The sequence below is a fragment of the Asterias rubens genome, chromosome 10 (genome assembly GCF_902459465.1).
Source record: "Asterias rubens chromosome 10, eAstRub1.3, whole genome shotgun sequence".
Taxonomy (NCBI): domain Eukaryota; kingdom Metazoa; phylum Echinodermata; class Asteroidea; order Forcipulatida; family Asteriidae; genus Asterias; species Asterias rubens.
Genome location: NC_047071.1, coordinates 1,813,980 through 1,829,493, shown reverse-complemented (window position 1 = coordinate 1,829,493; position 15,514 = coordinate 1,813,980). Strand labels below are relative to the sequence as shown.

At 37.6% G+C, this 15,514-nt stretch overlaps 1 protein-coding gene across 2 annotated transcripts; it reads left to right on the top strand.

The window, feature by feature from the left end:
- Positions 1-5,909: 5,909 nt before the first annotated feature.
- LOC117295444 (zinc finger CCHC domain-containing protein 9-like) lies at positions 5,910-9,936 on the top strand. Of its 2 annotated transcripts, none has more exons than XM_033778106.1 (5): positions 5,910-6,142; positions 7,030-7,533; positions 7,805-7,955; positions 8,436-8,600; positions 9,558-9,936. In XM_033778106.1, exons 2-5 carry the CDS (start codon positions 7,132-7,134, stop codon positions 9,692-9,694), a joined length of 855 nt encoding a protein of 284 aa, XP_033633997.1. In that variant the 5' UTR covers positions 5,910-6,142; positions 7,030-7,131; the 3' UTR covers positions 9,695-9,936. The 2 variants fall into 2 exon arrangements, with proteins under 2 accessions (XP_033633997.1, XP_033633996.1); XM_033778105.1 differs by having other exon boundaries at positions 7,026-7,533.
- Positions 9,937-15,514: the final 5,578 nt, after the last annotated feature.

The following is a 15,514-nucleotide window of genomic DNA, read 5'->3' as shown; positions in this document are numbered from 1 at the left end:
TCCCAGCATGCCTTGCTCGATCATTACCCCTGGAATTGGCAGATTGAAATGTGCTATATGCTAGCACATATTTAAATGAGCCATTGATGAGCGTATATATTCATTATTCACTATTTTCTACAAGCGCCTGCATGTCTTTCGTCTTAAAAGAATGCTTTTGTTTTTTGTTTTAAAAAAACGTGTTTGTGTCATAAAAAACGCGGGCGTGATCAACATACAAATAATCTTAAAAGTACGCGCAGGCACTTGACATCTATCGCATAACCATTTTCCTGAGCCAATCAGCGTTGTTTCCCAACATCCCTCACAGGGGTTAATGACGAGAGGTACCGATACGGCGCGCTGCCCATGGTAGCGAGCTGCCCCCTCCCCCATTACAGTCAATAAAGTCCCAGTTGCGTGCCAAACTGGCTTCCAGACACCTTCCACAAATAAAAGCAGAAATTGCTGCCCCTTTGACATCACATTTGTTCAACTTACTTAGCCTCTGTTGTGTATTCTGTTTGTCTAGTCTGTCTTGTGTTTTCTGTCTTCTGTATAGTATTTTATGTTGTTTGTCTGGTTAAGGTACAAAAGCCTCTGCTTCACCCTAACCTAATTGTTGTCCTACTTTAAAAGCTTCCTATGTGATATATAACTATCTAAATCATTGTAAACTTTCATATCCTAAGATACTAAGTAATACTGTAAACTACTCATAATTTGAATATAATTATAACACTTTGTAAAGTGTGTAAGTGTACATGTAGGCCAGCAATGAAATAAATGTGTGCAAATACAAATACAAATACAACTGAAACATGTTAGATTATACTACAAAAATTACTTACAACAGATGTCGTTATTCCGGTTCGCTTCTTTTGAGTCGAGCAACATATTTACTAAAACTAACTGTACATTAGGCGTGGTTGCAAAGCAAAAGAGGAAGAGGTCAAGTATATTACTCCTATCCCGATCCAAACCTAGTATGATTACATTGTGTGTAAACAGCAGTCAGCCAAAGTCTCCATCATACACACATGATAACAATAATGTTTATTAATGGTTACTAAAACTAACTGTACATTAGGCGTGGTTGCAAAGCAAAAGAGGAAGAGTTTAAGTATACTACTCCTAGCCCGATCCAAACCTAGTATGATTACATTGTGTGTAAATAGCAGACAGCCAAAGTCTCCATCATACACACATGATAATAAATAATGTTTGTTTGGTTTGTGCATGTGTAGGCCTATTCTTGCAACTGGTTAGACATGTTGTTTTGAGAACTTGTCTTGCTAATATACATATTCTACTACCGCGAAGTGTATTCTTTCGGAATTCGATCGGGTGACTTCTCAGTGAGTCAGTGCGAAAAAGAACTGTCCTGCTAATTAACATACAGCTTAAATCTCAAATATGATGATAATAATAATAATAGGCCTAGTACGTGTACATGAAGCTCAACTACAAAAAACTCAGCCGCCTCACAATCAACAACAGAATTTTGAACAAAAAGGAAAGGAAGAATAGAACAAAAAAAGATCACAGGCTGGAAAATAGGTGAGTTTTTGAATGTCTCTGTAGATGCCGCTTCCCTGATAGCGCAAACAACCAGAAGCTTGTTCCAACAAGGGGCAACAACAAAGAATGAGCTGTCTGTTCCCAGTCAACAGGTACTCGTGTCAATTATTTTGAGTCTCCAAGAAATACTCTACTATAGGGTACAAACTGAAGTGATCATAAGATGGGTGCGATGTACAGCTTGTATAAAGTAGTATTACAACAGAAACGCCAGGCCATTTAATATTTTGTGCACTTGTCATTATTACTATTAGATAATTACATATTGTTGTTTAAAGGCAGTGGACACTATTGGTAATTACTCAAAATAATTATTAGCATAAAACCTTACTTGGTAACGAGTAATGGGGAGAGGTTGGTAAGTATAAAACATTGTGAGAAACTTCCTCTGAAGTGGAGTAGTTTTCGAGAAAGAAGTAATTTTCCACGAATTTGATTTCGAGACCTCAAGTTTAGAATTTGAGGTCCCGAAATCAAGCATCTGAAAGCACACAACTTCGTGTGACAAGGGTGTTTTTTTCTTTCAAAGTTATCTCGCAACTCCGACGACCAATCAAGCTCAAATTTTCACAGGTTTTTAATTTTATGCATATGTTGAGATACACCAAGTGAGAAAACTGGTCTTTGACAATTACCAATAGTGTCCACTGGCTTTAACTTCATGCCACTTCACTTTAGTAAATTTAGCAATTTACAATATTCCTTTAACAATTTTATCAAATACAACAACTTGATGTTGATTTTATCACTCTGCTTGATACGAATCTGAAATGTAGGGGTTTTATTTTTTTATTTGTTTTGGGGGGGGACTCATCAGTGAACAAATCGGCCATTAACCACAGTACCACAACTTTTTTTTTTAAGGCAGAAGGAAGTCTCAGTTGATACAAAAACATCAGGACTTTTCCCTAATTTGAAGTCTTTCAGTTTCTGTGACTATAAGATATAAACCCCATTTACTTCAACACAGCAAGATACTGTACTCTCTGAACCTGAAACTACAGATCAGTATCCAAAGTTTATACAGAGTGGTGCTTAAAGGCACTGGACATGCTTGGTAATTGTCAAGACCAGAATCCTCACTTGGTGTATTACCAACAATGCATAAAATAAACAAATCTCTGAAAATGTGGACTCAATTCGGGTAATCAAAGTTGCAAGAGAATAATGAATAAAAAAACAAACACCCTTGTTGCACAAATTTGAGTGCTTTTACCTGAAAAATAAAAGCCTTCAGACCTGAAGTCTTTTAATATTTGATTGAGAAAATACCTCTTTCTCAAACACTGTGTTACTACAGATTCAGAGGAAGCTGTTTCTCATAATGTGATCAACAGCTCTCAATTGCTAATTACCAAGTAAGTTTTTATACTTGAAGCAATTATTTAGAGTAGTTACCAATTAGTACCTTTAATTTGCATACAAGGTAGATTCAAGTCTGGGTAGATACAAGAATTAATACCAACAAAACTCCAATAATAAACCACTAGGGAAACTGCCAGGGTAATACTGTAAATTTTAAATGATTTGCTTTGGGGGGGGGGGGGGTAATACCATTTATTTCTTTTCTTGTTTTCTTCTTTGGTATGCAGGAAATATGCAAACTCAACCAGGGAGTCACAAAGGGTATTGGTTCATTGTCATTACACATGACTTGTGGCACACTCACAAAGAACAGAGCAAGGGCCATGTATGAAGTACAAAGGTCTCTTTTGCAAAGAAGACAATGCAAGTTGTGCAGGGACCGATAAAAATGTGAGAATAGTACATAAACACAGTATAAAGTTACAGTTTGCATAATTTGCTATGGGTGTTTCACACCACTTTATATGTTTGGCTAGACTGCTAGTTGAGTGGCAGTCAACATTAGGCCTATTAAATATAAAAGTACTTCCGACAAGGAATAGCAATAAATTAAAGCCATTAATAATAATAATTATAATAGTACCATTTATATCAGCGCCTTTCCCAAAGGTTACAAAGTACTCAAAGCCTGCGACACTTAACCAAGAAAGTCCCGGTCTCTCTTTGACTAGAACTACAGGCCAAGCAAGACGAGATTTACCGATTGAAAAAGAATGTTTTCAGAGACCTTTTGAACATGGTAACAGAGCTAGAACTTTTGGTTGAGTTTGGAAGGGAATTCCACATCCTAGGGCCACAGACTGAAAATGCTCGGTCTCCTGATTTTCTGGTGGTACGAGAAATATACAAGTTGCCCTGTGAACGTAAGTTGCCCTTCGTAGCCCTGGAAATGTATGCGGGAAAAGTACCGGACATACACTTTCTGACAAACAAAAATCTAAAGTTCACAGATTTACAAATAACTTACAGGGTTTACAGAAGGTAATAGCGAAAAGAATTCCCTTGAAATCTTATTCCATGAAATGCTTTATTACTTAAAAAAAAGAATGTCAGGTGAACATTTCTGCGGATTGAAATAATTAGGTTTAGTCTTCAAGGACTGTACTATCTTGGATTTTCTGGGCTCAATTTGTAATGTAGTGTTTTTAAAATACACAACTTGACATTTTTATTTTTTTTTGGGGGGGGGGATTTTAGAGCTAGTATCTACTTCAAGATTTGGTGATGAATGTCTGTGTCGGGCTATGGCCCCTACTACAACAACTATCTTACAATATTACATTGTATTGAACAGTTTCAGTGCTGTAAAATGAGAGCTTTGAAAAGTGCGTTTTTGTTTCAGGTGGTGAAGAAGAAAAAACAACATTAGAACGAAAAAACAGAGGTGCATCAAGCAAACCATGTAGAAAGTTTAACAATTAAATTATTTTATAAACGCTTTGTAAAATTCCTTGATGCATATCCATGAAGATCAACATGTTTTTGTTTTTAAGTATTTTTTACAATGGTTCTGTATTGGCCAATCATGCTGCTCGTACCCACCAGCTCCGATTATGAACACGGCACTATTTTGTTGTGCTTATTTTTTCATGAAATCTTTTTATTGAGCCCAGAAAATCCACTTCACAATCACTATCAAAAGGTAATTGTGTATTTACATGTAAATATTGCTACAATACAAACTATGGCTATCTGTTTTTGCATAATAGCTCTCCATATTTTTTCATCATCACCTGAACTATTTTTTTATTAAGCAAAAGTTATAATTGTATCGATTTCAACTGTGTAAATCAATAATATACACCATCAAATTTAAAGAGAAACTTGTTGGTTGTTTCTTCTCTAATAATGGCACTGATGTAGTTAAAAATTAAATCATATTAATTCAATGGATTATTGAATGATGCCTCCCAATTAAATTTTGTGCTATTCCATCACAATTTCTACAAAATAATTTCAATAGAAAGTTATTTAATTGCAAATATTTATAAACACAAAAGAGCAATGACAAATTGAAAACAATTATCACATACAAGAATTATAATAATAAAATGTTCTTTTGCGCGTCAACGCAGTGAGAAACTAAAAAGAAGAAAAACTGCAGCTCAAATCAAATGGTTTTTGCACATAAGTTTAAATCACAGTCAAACCAGAGGTATTGCAAAATAATAACCACAAACAGTTCCCTTATTCTACCTCCATGTTCTATTAACATAACAAAACTACATTGCATACACTGGAGGAAGAATAAAACACAGTTTGTTGCGTTTACATTGTCCATAATTTTAACGATAGTTAATTTTGCTAATTAGTATTTTTTTTTTAATGCATTTTTTAAGCTGTACACTAAAAAACTAATATATTATTATAATGGGAATCCTTAAATAAATAGCTTAAATAAATAGCTTAAATAAATGATTTAATAAATATTATTCTAAATTAGTAATTAATGCCACGCTTGCCTTTCATCATTGATGAACACACAAATAATGACAATACGGCTTTCAAACTTCCGGAAAACGACAACAAGTCGGTTGGGGTTGAACAGCTCTGAGCTGGGATTTCCTACCGGGCATTGAAAAGCGGAATTTCCATTACGGTGCCCGCCGGAGTTACCAGGCGTTGGTTTCATCACTCAGCTAGCTCCCCGCTCGCCTCAGAAATGGTGGAACAAATTCAGTTTGATAGAATGACATGCAATGATACATGCTACGAAGTAAAAGGGCCCAAAAGGTGAACTGAGCTAGCTCAGCAGACTTACCTTGTTATAAATTAAGCTTGGTTGTCGGTCTTCATGTTGGCTTACAACTTTGAAATTATTGTATCCGCCCATCGTCTGCGACGATGAATTGAATCGAATTGAATTGAATTGAAAGCGCTACACATCTACTACAACAGCAAGTTTCACTACTAGCTACCACTTGCTCCCCCCAAAATGAATACGAAGTCTGTTGTTTGTTTGAGTCTGACATAAAAATGACATGCTCCACCGACCGCACGAAAAGTTTAATGTTATCGATCGCGCAAGTTCGTCGATTGAGGGCGCTCTACTACACGTGCACAAATTCACAGTTTTAACATCACAGTCGACTCTCGACGACATACGATCAACACTCGGTATTAATTTCTGCGTAGACACAGACAGGGATGGAGCAACCATGGAGCAACTACCGGTAATTAATATATTGAGCAGCAAGAATCAAGAACAAGATGTAATGTAAGTATGTTGAAATAGCGGCGTGGGGCGTTATTTGTATAAAGATAAAATTAAGTGGATTAATGAAATAATATATCAATAGTAATATCCCTTTTTGTAAAAATGAGTGCAAAAGTGGTGGCGCCATACGGAAAGTGGATAACTTTCCGTACGGCGCCACCACTTGTTCACTCATTTTTACAAAAAGGGATATCTCATTGAGGTAAATAAGATACTATATTATTTCATATCGAATGAAAAAGTGGTGGCGCCATACGGAAACTTTTCCATAGCTCCCGTGATTGGAGAGTCGAAGAGTTAGTAGAAGTATACTATTTTAACGGAGAGTGGGTTCAAAATCAAATGTATAGCCCCACTTCTGTGTGTCTCGTAGCCCTGGTGATAGTACGTCAGTCACGTGCCACTCTGTCGCGTTGCATGCAGCGGAGGAGTCCAACCTGGTTTATGTATCCAGGATTCTCGGCATTGGCCACAAAATTTTAGGGCTATGTTCAACCTTTAATCATCATGTTAATCTGTCGTATTTCAATCAGTCAGCATGGTCAGTTGTCGGTCATAAACATACTACAATACAATACAAAGAATACTAAAATACAATGTCTCAAAAGAAGCCGAAAATATCCAGTTAAAATACACCATGATTTTATGAACGAGATTAATATCTCCCAGTGCAAAAGATACACTACAGTATCACTAGTGTCATTAGATCTACTCTTAGAACTATGGTCCAATAGCGGAGTGAACATCATACACCAAACCATGTGTATCTCTAGTTGCGATAACGTAACCCTGGGAGGAGGGTTACGTTATCGCAACTAGTGTACTTCAGTTTAAACAATCGTTTTATACTGTTCATCTTTTTCAAAATTGTTGTTTTATTCAGGAAGGTGTGAGTGTCTACTACAGAATAAGTTTTCACCATCGTACAAAACTTCCAAGACTCTTTGCAAGGAACCTCTAGACGTGACAATTAAATATCATCATTAATCATGACTCGCTGGGCCCGTGGGAATAAAGGGAACAACAAGAGACCCCATGAGGCATCTTCCTGGGATGAACTCAAGGAGAAGACGAACAAAGCAAAGAAACATCCGAGGACTTCAATCAAAGACGAGGATAACCCAGTCAAGCGAAGAAGTAAGAAGAAAAGGAAACAAAGACAGGACGAGGGATTTGTCGAAGATGAACCAAGTACCTCAAAGGGTCACGTGATCTCTGATTCACGCATAGAGGAACGTGATAGCAGACTTAGTTCAAGCTTGAGTGAGAGACTAACAGCGATGGCTGAGAGTACAGACCCGTCTGAGGACGACAAAACAACACTCCGCCAGAAGGACAGGAAGAGAGAGGAGAGGCGGGTGAAGAGGATTAAGAACAAAGCAAATAATATGGTTGGTAATTTTTATTTATTTAAAATCGTAGTTCTTTGTTTGCTGTGTCCAGGGTAAGGCAAAAATTAAAACAAAAACACGCTCAAAGCCATTTGCCCCTTTTGGATACTTGAAAAGTGAAATGGAGTTTAAAGCTGTCGGCAATTTAAATTCTTAATTAGGGCTCTTAATTAATCCCCTTGTGTAATGCCTCCAAAGTTTCAATATGTCAGACTGAATGCCATCAAAAGAAAGAAAAAAATTCAGATAGATTTATTTTTGTTAATTATAGGTGTGTTTCAACTGTCGTGAGGCTGGCCATGGTGTGGCCGACTGCCCTAAGATTCTACTCGACGTGGAGCAGGGCACGGGAATCTGTTTCCGCTGTGGTTCGACTGAGCATGAAGCGCACAAGTGCACTGCCAGAGTTGACCCTGGACAAGGTTAGGCATGAAAATTTGTATCTAAACCCAGACTTTTTGAAGTGTGCCTGGTAAAGGAAAGAAATTGCTGCACCTTTCTCCAAACTTAATAAGTCTGGCTCTTTGATTTACTTTTCTAGCACTTAGGATACTGCTCCCGGAAGCTCCTGGAATTGATAATTCCAGGGGGTTATCAAAATGTGGAAACGCCATTATTTCAATTTACCTCCTAAAATCTGGATCCCAGTTCTCAGACATTTTTTGTCAGCAGTGTCTAAGAAAAAAGAAAGAAAAAAAACTGCAACATTAGCTCTTGGAATATATTCACTAAGAACATTCCTTACTCAAAACCCCCAGTGGCGTAACCAGGGCCAAGGGGCTTGAGGAGCCGAGTAACGGGCAACTGCGAGCTTACCAATAATGACATCTACGATTAAGGCTTGGATTGGGGGAATGCTTAACATTGTCTGTACTAACCCCTTATATTATGTACCCTTGCAGGAGAATTCCCTTTCGCCAAGTGTTACATATGCCAAGAGACTGGGCATTTGTCAAAGAGCTGCCCCGACAATCCACGTGGCCTTTATCCGATGGGCGGAGGATGTAAACGATGTGGTTCGGTGGAGCACAAGAGCCTCAACTGTCCTGACCTCAGGGTGGAAATCGGTATGGACACATTTTTGTTTGTTAAATCAGGGCTCAAATTTTACACTAGCCCACCGGTTCGAGGCCAGTGATTTCCTCGTCTGGCCAGTAAGCTCAAGACAGAAAAAGTCCAGTTCTTTCAATTCATCATCTTCGTTCAACTGTTGACTTTGAGTCTCACAAATATCTGTTAATCCTACTGAGTATCACCCATTAAACAGAAGAGATAAATCTTCTTTTTTTTTAAAGGGGTTTTTAGGTGAGCAAAGCACAAAACACGACGTCCACGGATTTACATTAAACCTACACTGTTTGAAGATAATGGTGGTAGAAAGCTTCCCTTAAAATTTCATTTGCTGAGGTGCTGTAGTTTTTGAGAAATGAGTAAAACAATGTCCCCCAAAAAAAGATCTTTTCAATCTAGCATGTTAAATGTGTTTACCAGTTAACACGTTTTACATTGCTGAAATAATTTTCGTCTCACTGAGACAAAAATTTTTTCTGTGACTTGTTTTACTCATTTCTCAAAAAAAACTACAGCCCCTCAGCAAGTACTATTTTAAGGGAAGCTTTCTACCACCATTATCTTTAAACCATGCAAGTTCAACGTAAATCTGTGGACAGTGTGTTTTGTATTACAGTGAGTACCCAAAGCCTTTTAACTACCCAGGGCCCAATTTCATAGAGCTGCTAAGCACAAAAATTTGCATAGCATGAAATTTCTGCCTCGATAAAAAAAAAAAATTACCAACTAAATTTTCACATGGTTTTCGGGATGAGTAAACATCAGCTGAATACCAGTAACAAGCAATATGCAACAAATGGAAATTTGGTTGGTAAACCTGTTTTTATCAAGGAAGAAATTTCATGCTAATCAAATTTTTGTGCTTAAGCAGCTCTATGAAGTTGGGCTCAGATTTAAAGTTAAATTTAAACCCCCCAAAAAAACTCCTGATTTCTTGTTGTTCTCTTGTACAGACCCAGAAGAGACTACCATCCCAACGCTAGCCAGCACAGCGGGCTGGAGTGCCGATGCAGAGTACGATGATATGATACGTAAGCCGACAGTGCAGAAACCTCCAACCAAGAAAAAGCCAAAATTTGTCAAGTTTTGACCAACTGATTGTGACATTCTACCAGCCAGTTACGGAAAATTACTCATGTCTACTGTTGACAGTCAGGGGAAAAACTCCGTCGGACAATTTTGCTATGAAGTGGGGTTTATAAAGACAAATTTAACAGCAGGATTTAAACGTGCATCCTCTGGATTAAGGTGCAGGTACTCTACCAACTGAACTATGTAGCCCTAATGTTGGTGGTCTCTTTCGATGTTGTCAATACCTTTGTTCTGGGTGACTGTCAGAAGCCATACAACATGAAACTGCTGTATCACACCCAAGTTTACGATACAACCTGTGCCTTTAAAGGGGTTGCAACTTTGTTTTGTTTCAAATATCATGTGATAAACCACAACGGAAACTGGGTACATTTTAATGAATTTAATTTATTTAATCAATTTTGATTAAAATGGTGATGTTTGAGTAGCAAGGATGCTAAAGGAGCTCTACAAAATGATTAGCCCTGTTCGTCGGGCGTACTTAGACCATTCCTTTAACAACCCCAAGCTACTTAAAGACACTGGACAATCTTGGTAATTGTAAAAGACCAGTCTTCTCACCGGGTGTATCTCAACATATGCATCAAATAACAAACCTGTGAACATTTGAGCTCAATTGGTTGTCAAAGTTGCGAGTGAATATTGTATGGAAGTAAAAACACCCTTGTCACACAAGTTGTGTGCTTTCAGATGCTCGAATACAATTCAAATATTTTAATGAAAAAATGCTTCTTTCCTCAAAAAGTATGTTACTTCACAGGGAGCCGGCTCTCACAATGTTTTTTACTATCAACAGCTCTCTATTGCTCATTACCAAGTAAGTTTTTATGCTAACAATTATTTTGAGTAATTACCAATAGTGTCCAGTGCCTTTAAATTGGCCCTTAGGGGTAAATCCAATGCAATACAGCTTGGTTCTTATACCATAGGCCAGACATCGTACCAGCTAGATCAAGACACTTTACAACATTATTATCCGTGCTTATCGGACATACCTGGACCATATCTCTAAAGTTTTCCAACTCTCTGCGAAGCATACAACCTCAAAATACTTGAATTTACCCTGGGGGGCAATTGCAACACAGCACACTGTCTCGTCCCTTTGAGTTCCCCATTTATACACCTGGGTTGAGAGGAGCAACTATGGTTAGGAGCCCTGCTCAAGGACACAAAAGTCATGACGGGGAATCGAACCCACACTCTAATGATTCAGCCATATGCAGTAGACTGCTCTGCCACGATACACCATAAAAGGTGAAATTCCAGGCCTGCAATCAGCATCTTAGACATTACAGGCATGTTGTAATAGGGTTATTTCTTTAACCTTTGAAGACCGTAGCGACCGCAAGCTTCTTGTACCAAAAATGCCCAAAAACTGCAACAAGATTAAGTTGACAACTTCTACTCAACCAACTTCTAAAAGTAATGGTCATGTCCCGAATTGACATTTTCTAATGATTCTTATGTCGACTCTCCACAGTTCTACATTTCTTCATTTCAAAAACAAAATCATAAAGTTTCTTTTCTTGTTTTGTTTTTTTCCTGACAAACCAAACTATATTCACATGTTTACATTTTATTTTATTTTTTTTCCAAGAAAAAACGTTGGTGTTTTTCTTGTGCCAGCTTTAACTTTGCTTCAACTTGGAACCAGTGTAGGAATCAGACTGGGAACCAGTTTTGTTGTGTTACCATGACAATAAAATACTCACCTTTAAAATGAGTAATTCTGATAAACTCTTTCCTCTAGCTGTGATGAGTGCAAGGCTAGAAGCTGACCTCTCCTAAAATAACGAGAGTCTTGGCAGTAGTTAAAACAAGTCAAAGAGCAGTTGTCAAACTTTAAAATTCAAAGGTTGGCTAACTCTGATCCCGTACGTTGCGCTACATCCGCCTTTGGGAAACGATCGCGCACAAACAAACTCCCAGCAACCCGGAACAAAGTATTAAATACAGAAATAAAGGTCACCTGAACATAAATGTAAATAAAACAACCTATTGCCTTTATAGGTCAACGAGGTCGTGCAGCATAATCTTGAGCGATATGAGGCGGGTACAAAGAACAAATTGATACGAACTTAGACTAATAGTTTGAAAATATGATCAGCTGATGCAAAGTGCTTTCCAAACCAAAGAACCCTTGGTATAAATGACTAAAATTAAATAAAACACCAGATAACGTACGTCCCGATATTTAATTTCTAGCTTTGAAGGATAAAACATAATAATTTGGGGGGCTAATCATCCTTACTCCAAGCTAAGAGCTGAACTAAGAAGGACACAGCTACATTGTTGTTCGAGAAGCAGGCATGCAAGGACACCTGTTGGCAGCTAGCAACATCAACCCTTTATGACCATGGAGTGCAGCCACTACCGAAAGTGTTTGATTTTTTCTCGAGGGAGGAAAACTGGATGGTCTGGAAACCCTTGTGGCACATCAGCAGAGAACCAAACCAGGGTCACCTTAGTGAGAGGCAAGCGCTTTCACGCAAGCCAACTTTGCCCCCAAAAACATCCATAAGCAAGTAGTGAAATAATGATAGCAGTCAATTGGAAGGAATAGAGAAAGAGGCAGAAAAACCAGTGCAACCCTTTCTTTCAGCCATAAGTAGGCCAAAACAAGTTCTTTTGCAAGCTTAAGTACATGACACACGGGACCAACAGCTATATGCCCCATGTGAAGGACAAACCAATTACGGTGAAATGGCAAGTTGAGTACCATGGCCTAAAACCCGCACTCTTAGCTAATCAGAAACACCAGAGCTTGAGTCCGCATGTACTATTGCTTGGCAGCAAATTTCACATCACCAAGTTTCTGTTTCAAAGCGAATGATCAGTACCTTGCAGCTTGTCACCAATTTTGCATATTTTTTTCCAGACGAAACGGGACAAGTTTTTTACAATGTTGCCAAGCTATATAAACCTTATCAGTAAGCGTTATTTACACAAAATTATCAACTGCAATTGAGTTTAGTTTCCAAGAACGATATCAATATTTTGTTGGACTTTACCCGGTGTCTAGATGCTTGTTTGTAGCACAACCTACTTGTGAAAAACAAAGAGCTGAGAACAATTCATTTGTTTTTGTAGAAGCCATAAAACTCTGATAAGAAGTCTTAGCCGATCAGGTGATCTTGAGTTTTGTTTGGTCATACAATCTTTCTAAGCCACCCCGTGGAAGATTATACGCAACAGCTTTAACGAACATGGATTTGTGCTGCATTAGGACCAAAAATGGCATAGAGTAACCACCTGACCAAAGAAAACTTGTCCTTCACTGTCTGTCGCAACTCTCTCGATAGACCTTTATAACGGTGTGGTCATCTTGATTTTACTCCATTCCAAACTCAGTGAACCAAACTTAGGCTGGACCAAATAATAGTCTGGTGCCATGTTTGCGTAATGAATGTTAGCATTCATTACTGTTATTCGAAATGGGAAACATGACCAAAATGGTGACAGCGCGATAAAGGTCATTACTTACTGACAATACAAATTCTCTGAGTAGACAACAACTTAAACTTTCAAAATTAACAAAAAATACACTTTTCTATTGATTGGTAAAGTATTTACATTTATTGACATTTTGATAAATGCTTTACAGTACAAAAAACACAGTGAAAATACAAATAAGCTTTTTAATTTACAGGTAGTAGGAGTAAACTTTAAACAACTTCCTTTAGGTCTTCAACTTATCAAATAATGTACAACATTTCTTTTTTGTAATAGATAAGGTACTCTGTTCCATCTGAAAATTGCCTGCAGTCACTTGATCAACCCAGGTCCAAAACCTTCAAAGAATGTAAGCGTCTGCCTTGAAACTGATCACCTTTTACAATCCCTTAGTATCCTTACCAGAAAGATATTACAACAAAAAGATTCAACCTAGAAGAAAAATGTTGATTAGTGGCTTTTTTCATAATTTTATAAAATATACAAACCAGACACTCCGAACCTGATTAATAATTTTAATTACATGGCAACATCACTCTTTAAACCTTTTTTTTTACTGTTTTATAATTTGTCCAGAAGAAAAACAAATTCATAATAACGGGATGGTTCTACCTAGTACCATCTGACTCTATGGTAGTACGTAAAATGGCAGGAAAAATCACAAACATGTCAAATTCTTGGTATCCAACCATTATATGTGACCAGCTCTGTAAAAATGAGTCACATGTAGGCAACTTCATGAATTGAGTTATATGCATGGCTGGAAAGAACACATCAGCAGCAGTAATTTGGTATGTGTCTAAGCTTTGGGGTGTATCACGTTGCTGAGTTACTCCCGTTTGAAATTATTAGCCATGACACAATTTTTTGTGAAAAACGATTTACAAGTAAAATGATATTTTAAACTACCATTTCGTGCAAAAGGATACAAATTAGACATAAGTATGACCACAAAACTGAAGACCTATCATTTTGACCTATCAAAAGAAAACCTATCATTGGCTGAGAGCTACACAGGATTCTAAAGACAAGCGCAATTTTCCATTGGGTTGAACACGGCATTAGCAGTATACACAAGAGGTCTGTTTGCCCATGTCACAGAGCTGTGTATTGAAAGAGGTGTGACAGACAGTGAGGGACCAGTTTTCTTTGGTCACATGGTTGCTCTATGGCAATTTCTGTCCAAATGCAGCACAAACCAATGTGCAGTCTTGCCTGGCATCCCACATGAGGGTTTTTTTGTACCGAAAATGGCTTACAATCGCAAGTTGGATTTCACAAAGAGTTAAGACTAGTCTTGTCTCAAGTTAGGACGAGTTACTCGTTCTAACTTGGGACTAGCCTCAAGCTGTCAATATCTCCTAGGACTAATTCTAAGTAAGGACTAGTCCCAAGTTCTGTGTGAAATCCAGCCCTGATCATTCAACATATTCTAAGTCTGGTCACTTGACTTCTTATAGTTACAGTAAAAATCAATCTGTGTGAAAAGGCACCAGTCTCTTATTGGCACCAGTCTCTTATTGTGAGAGAAATTTTGGTGTGCCATAATTAACACACCCCCTTGTCGATAAAGATAACACAGTTAGGTTTTTTTTAAGCTCCCATGTTGATTTGAGTTGCATAATTTACAAGCAATCTTTTACTTATACTATAAACTTTGCATAAATTATTGATCTTAAAATATACCACATTCAATTATTTCATATTTTACACAATATTATACACACTCAGGAAGAAAATAGATTTACGTATTTTTATAGTGAAAAGAGATAACAGGGCCCCAGTTTCACAGAGCTGCTTAAGCAGAAAATATTGCTTAACAATTTTTTGGTAAGCAGAAATGAGCAGGATACCAGTCACAAATTGTACATGAGGCATAGTATTTTGGCTGGTAACTGTATTCTGGTAAGCATTTGCTGCTTAGCCACTTTTTGTGTTTGAGCAGCTCTATGAAATTGGGCCCAGATTTGTATCTCCAATGCTAAGTACAAGTCTGCTGAGAGAGCCAGTTTACTCTCAACTCCAGCTACATTCTACACTGCTGCAACATCCGGGCACAAATTTATAGAACCACTTAGTAGGAAACTTCTCAAAATCCATTCCAAATATTTTGTTTTCAGCTTTTCAATGTTATAGAGTATAACGCAACAACAAAAATAGGCACAATTTGTTCAGCATTACTGTTCTCCTACTTGCCGAATGCAAACATTGGCATTATGTCTTCAAAACTAAACCAAAAAGAACACTTGATACTTTAATTCATGTAACAAAAATTCTGTTACTGATATATAGCTTGTATAGCATGTTGTGTATTTTTCACAAGTTTTTTTTTCCCAGAATCAACCCTAACTAACGAACTCTGAGA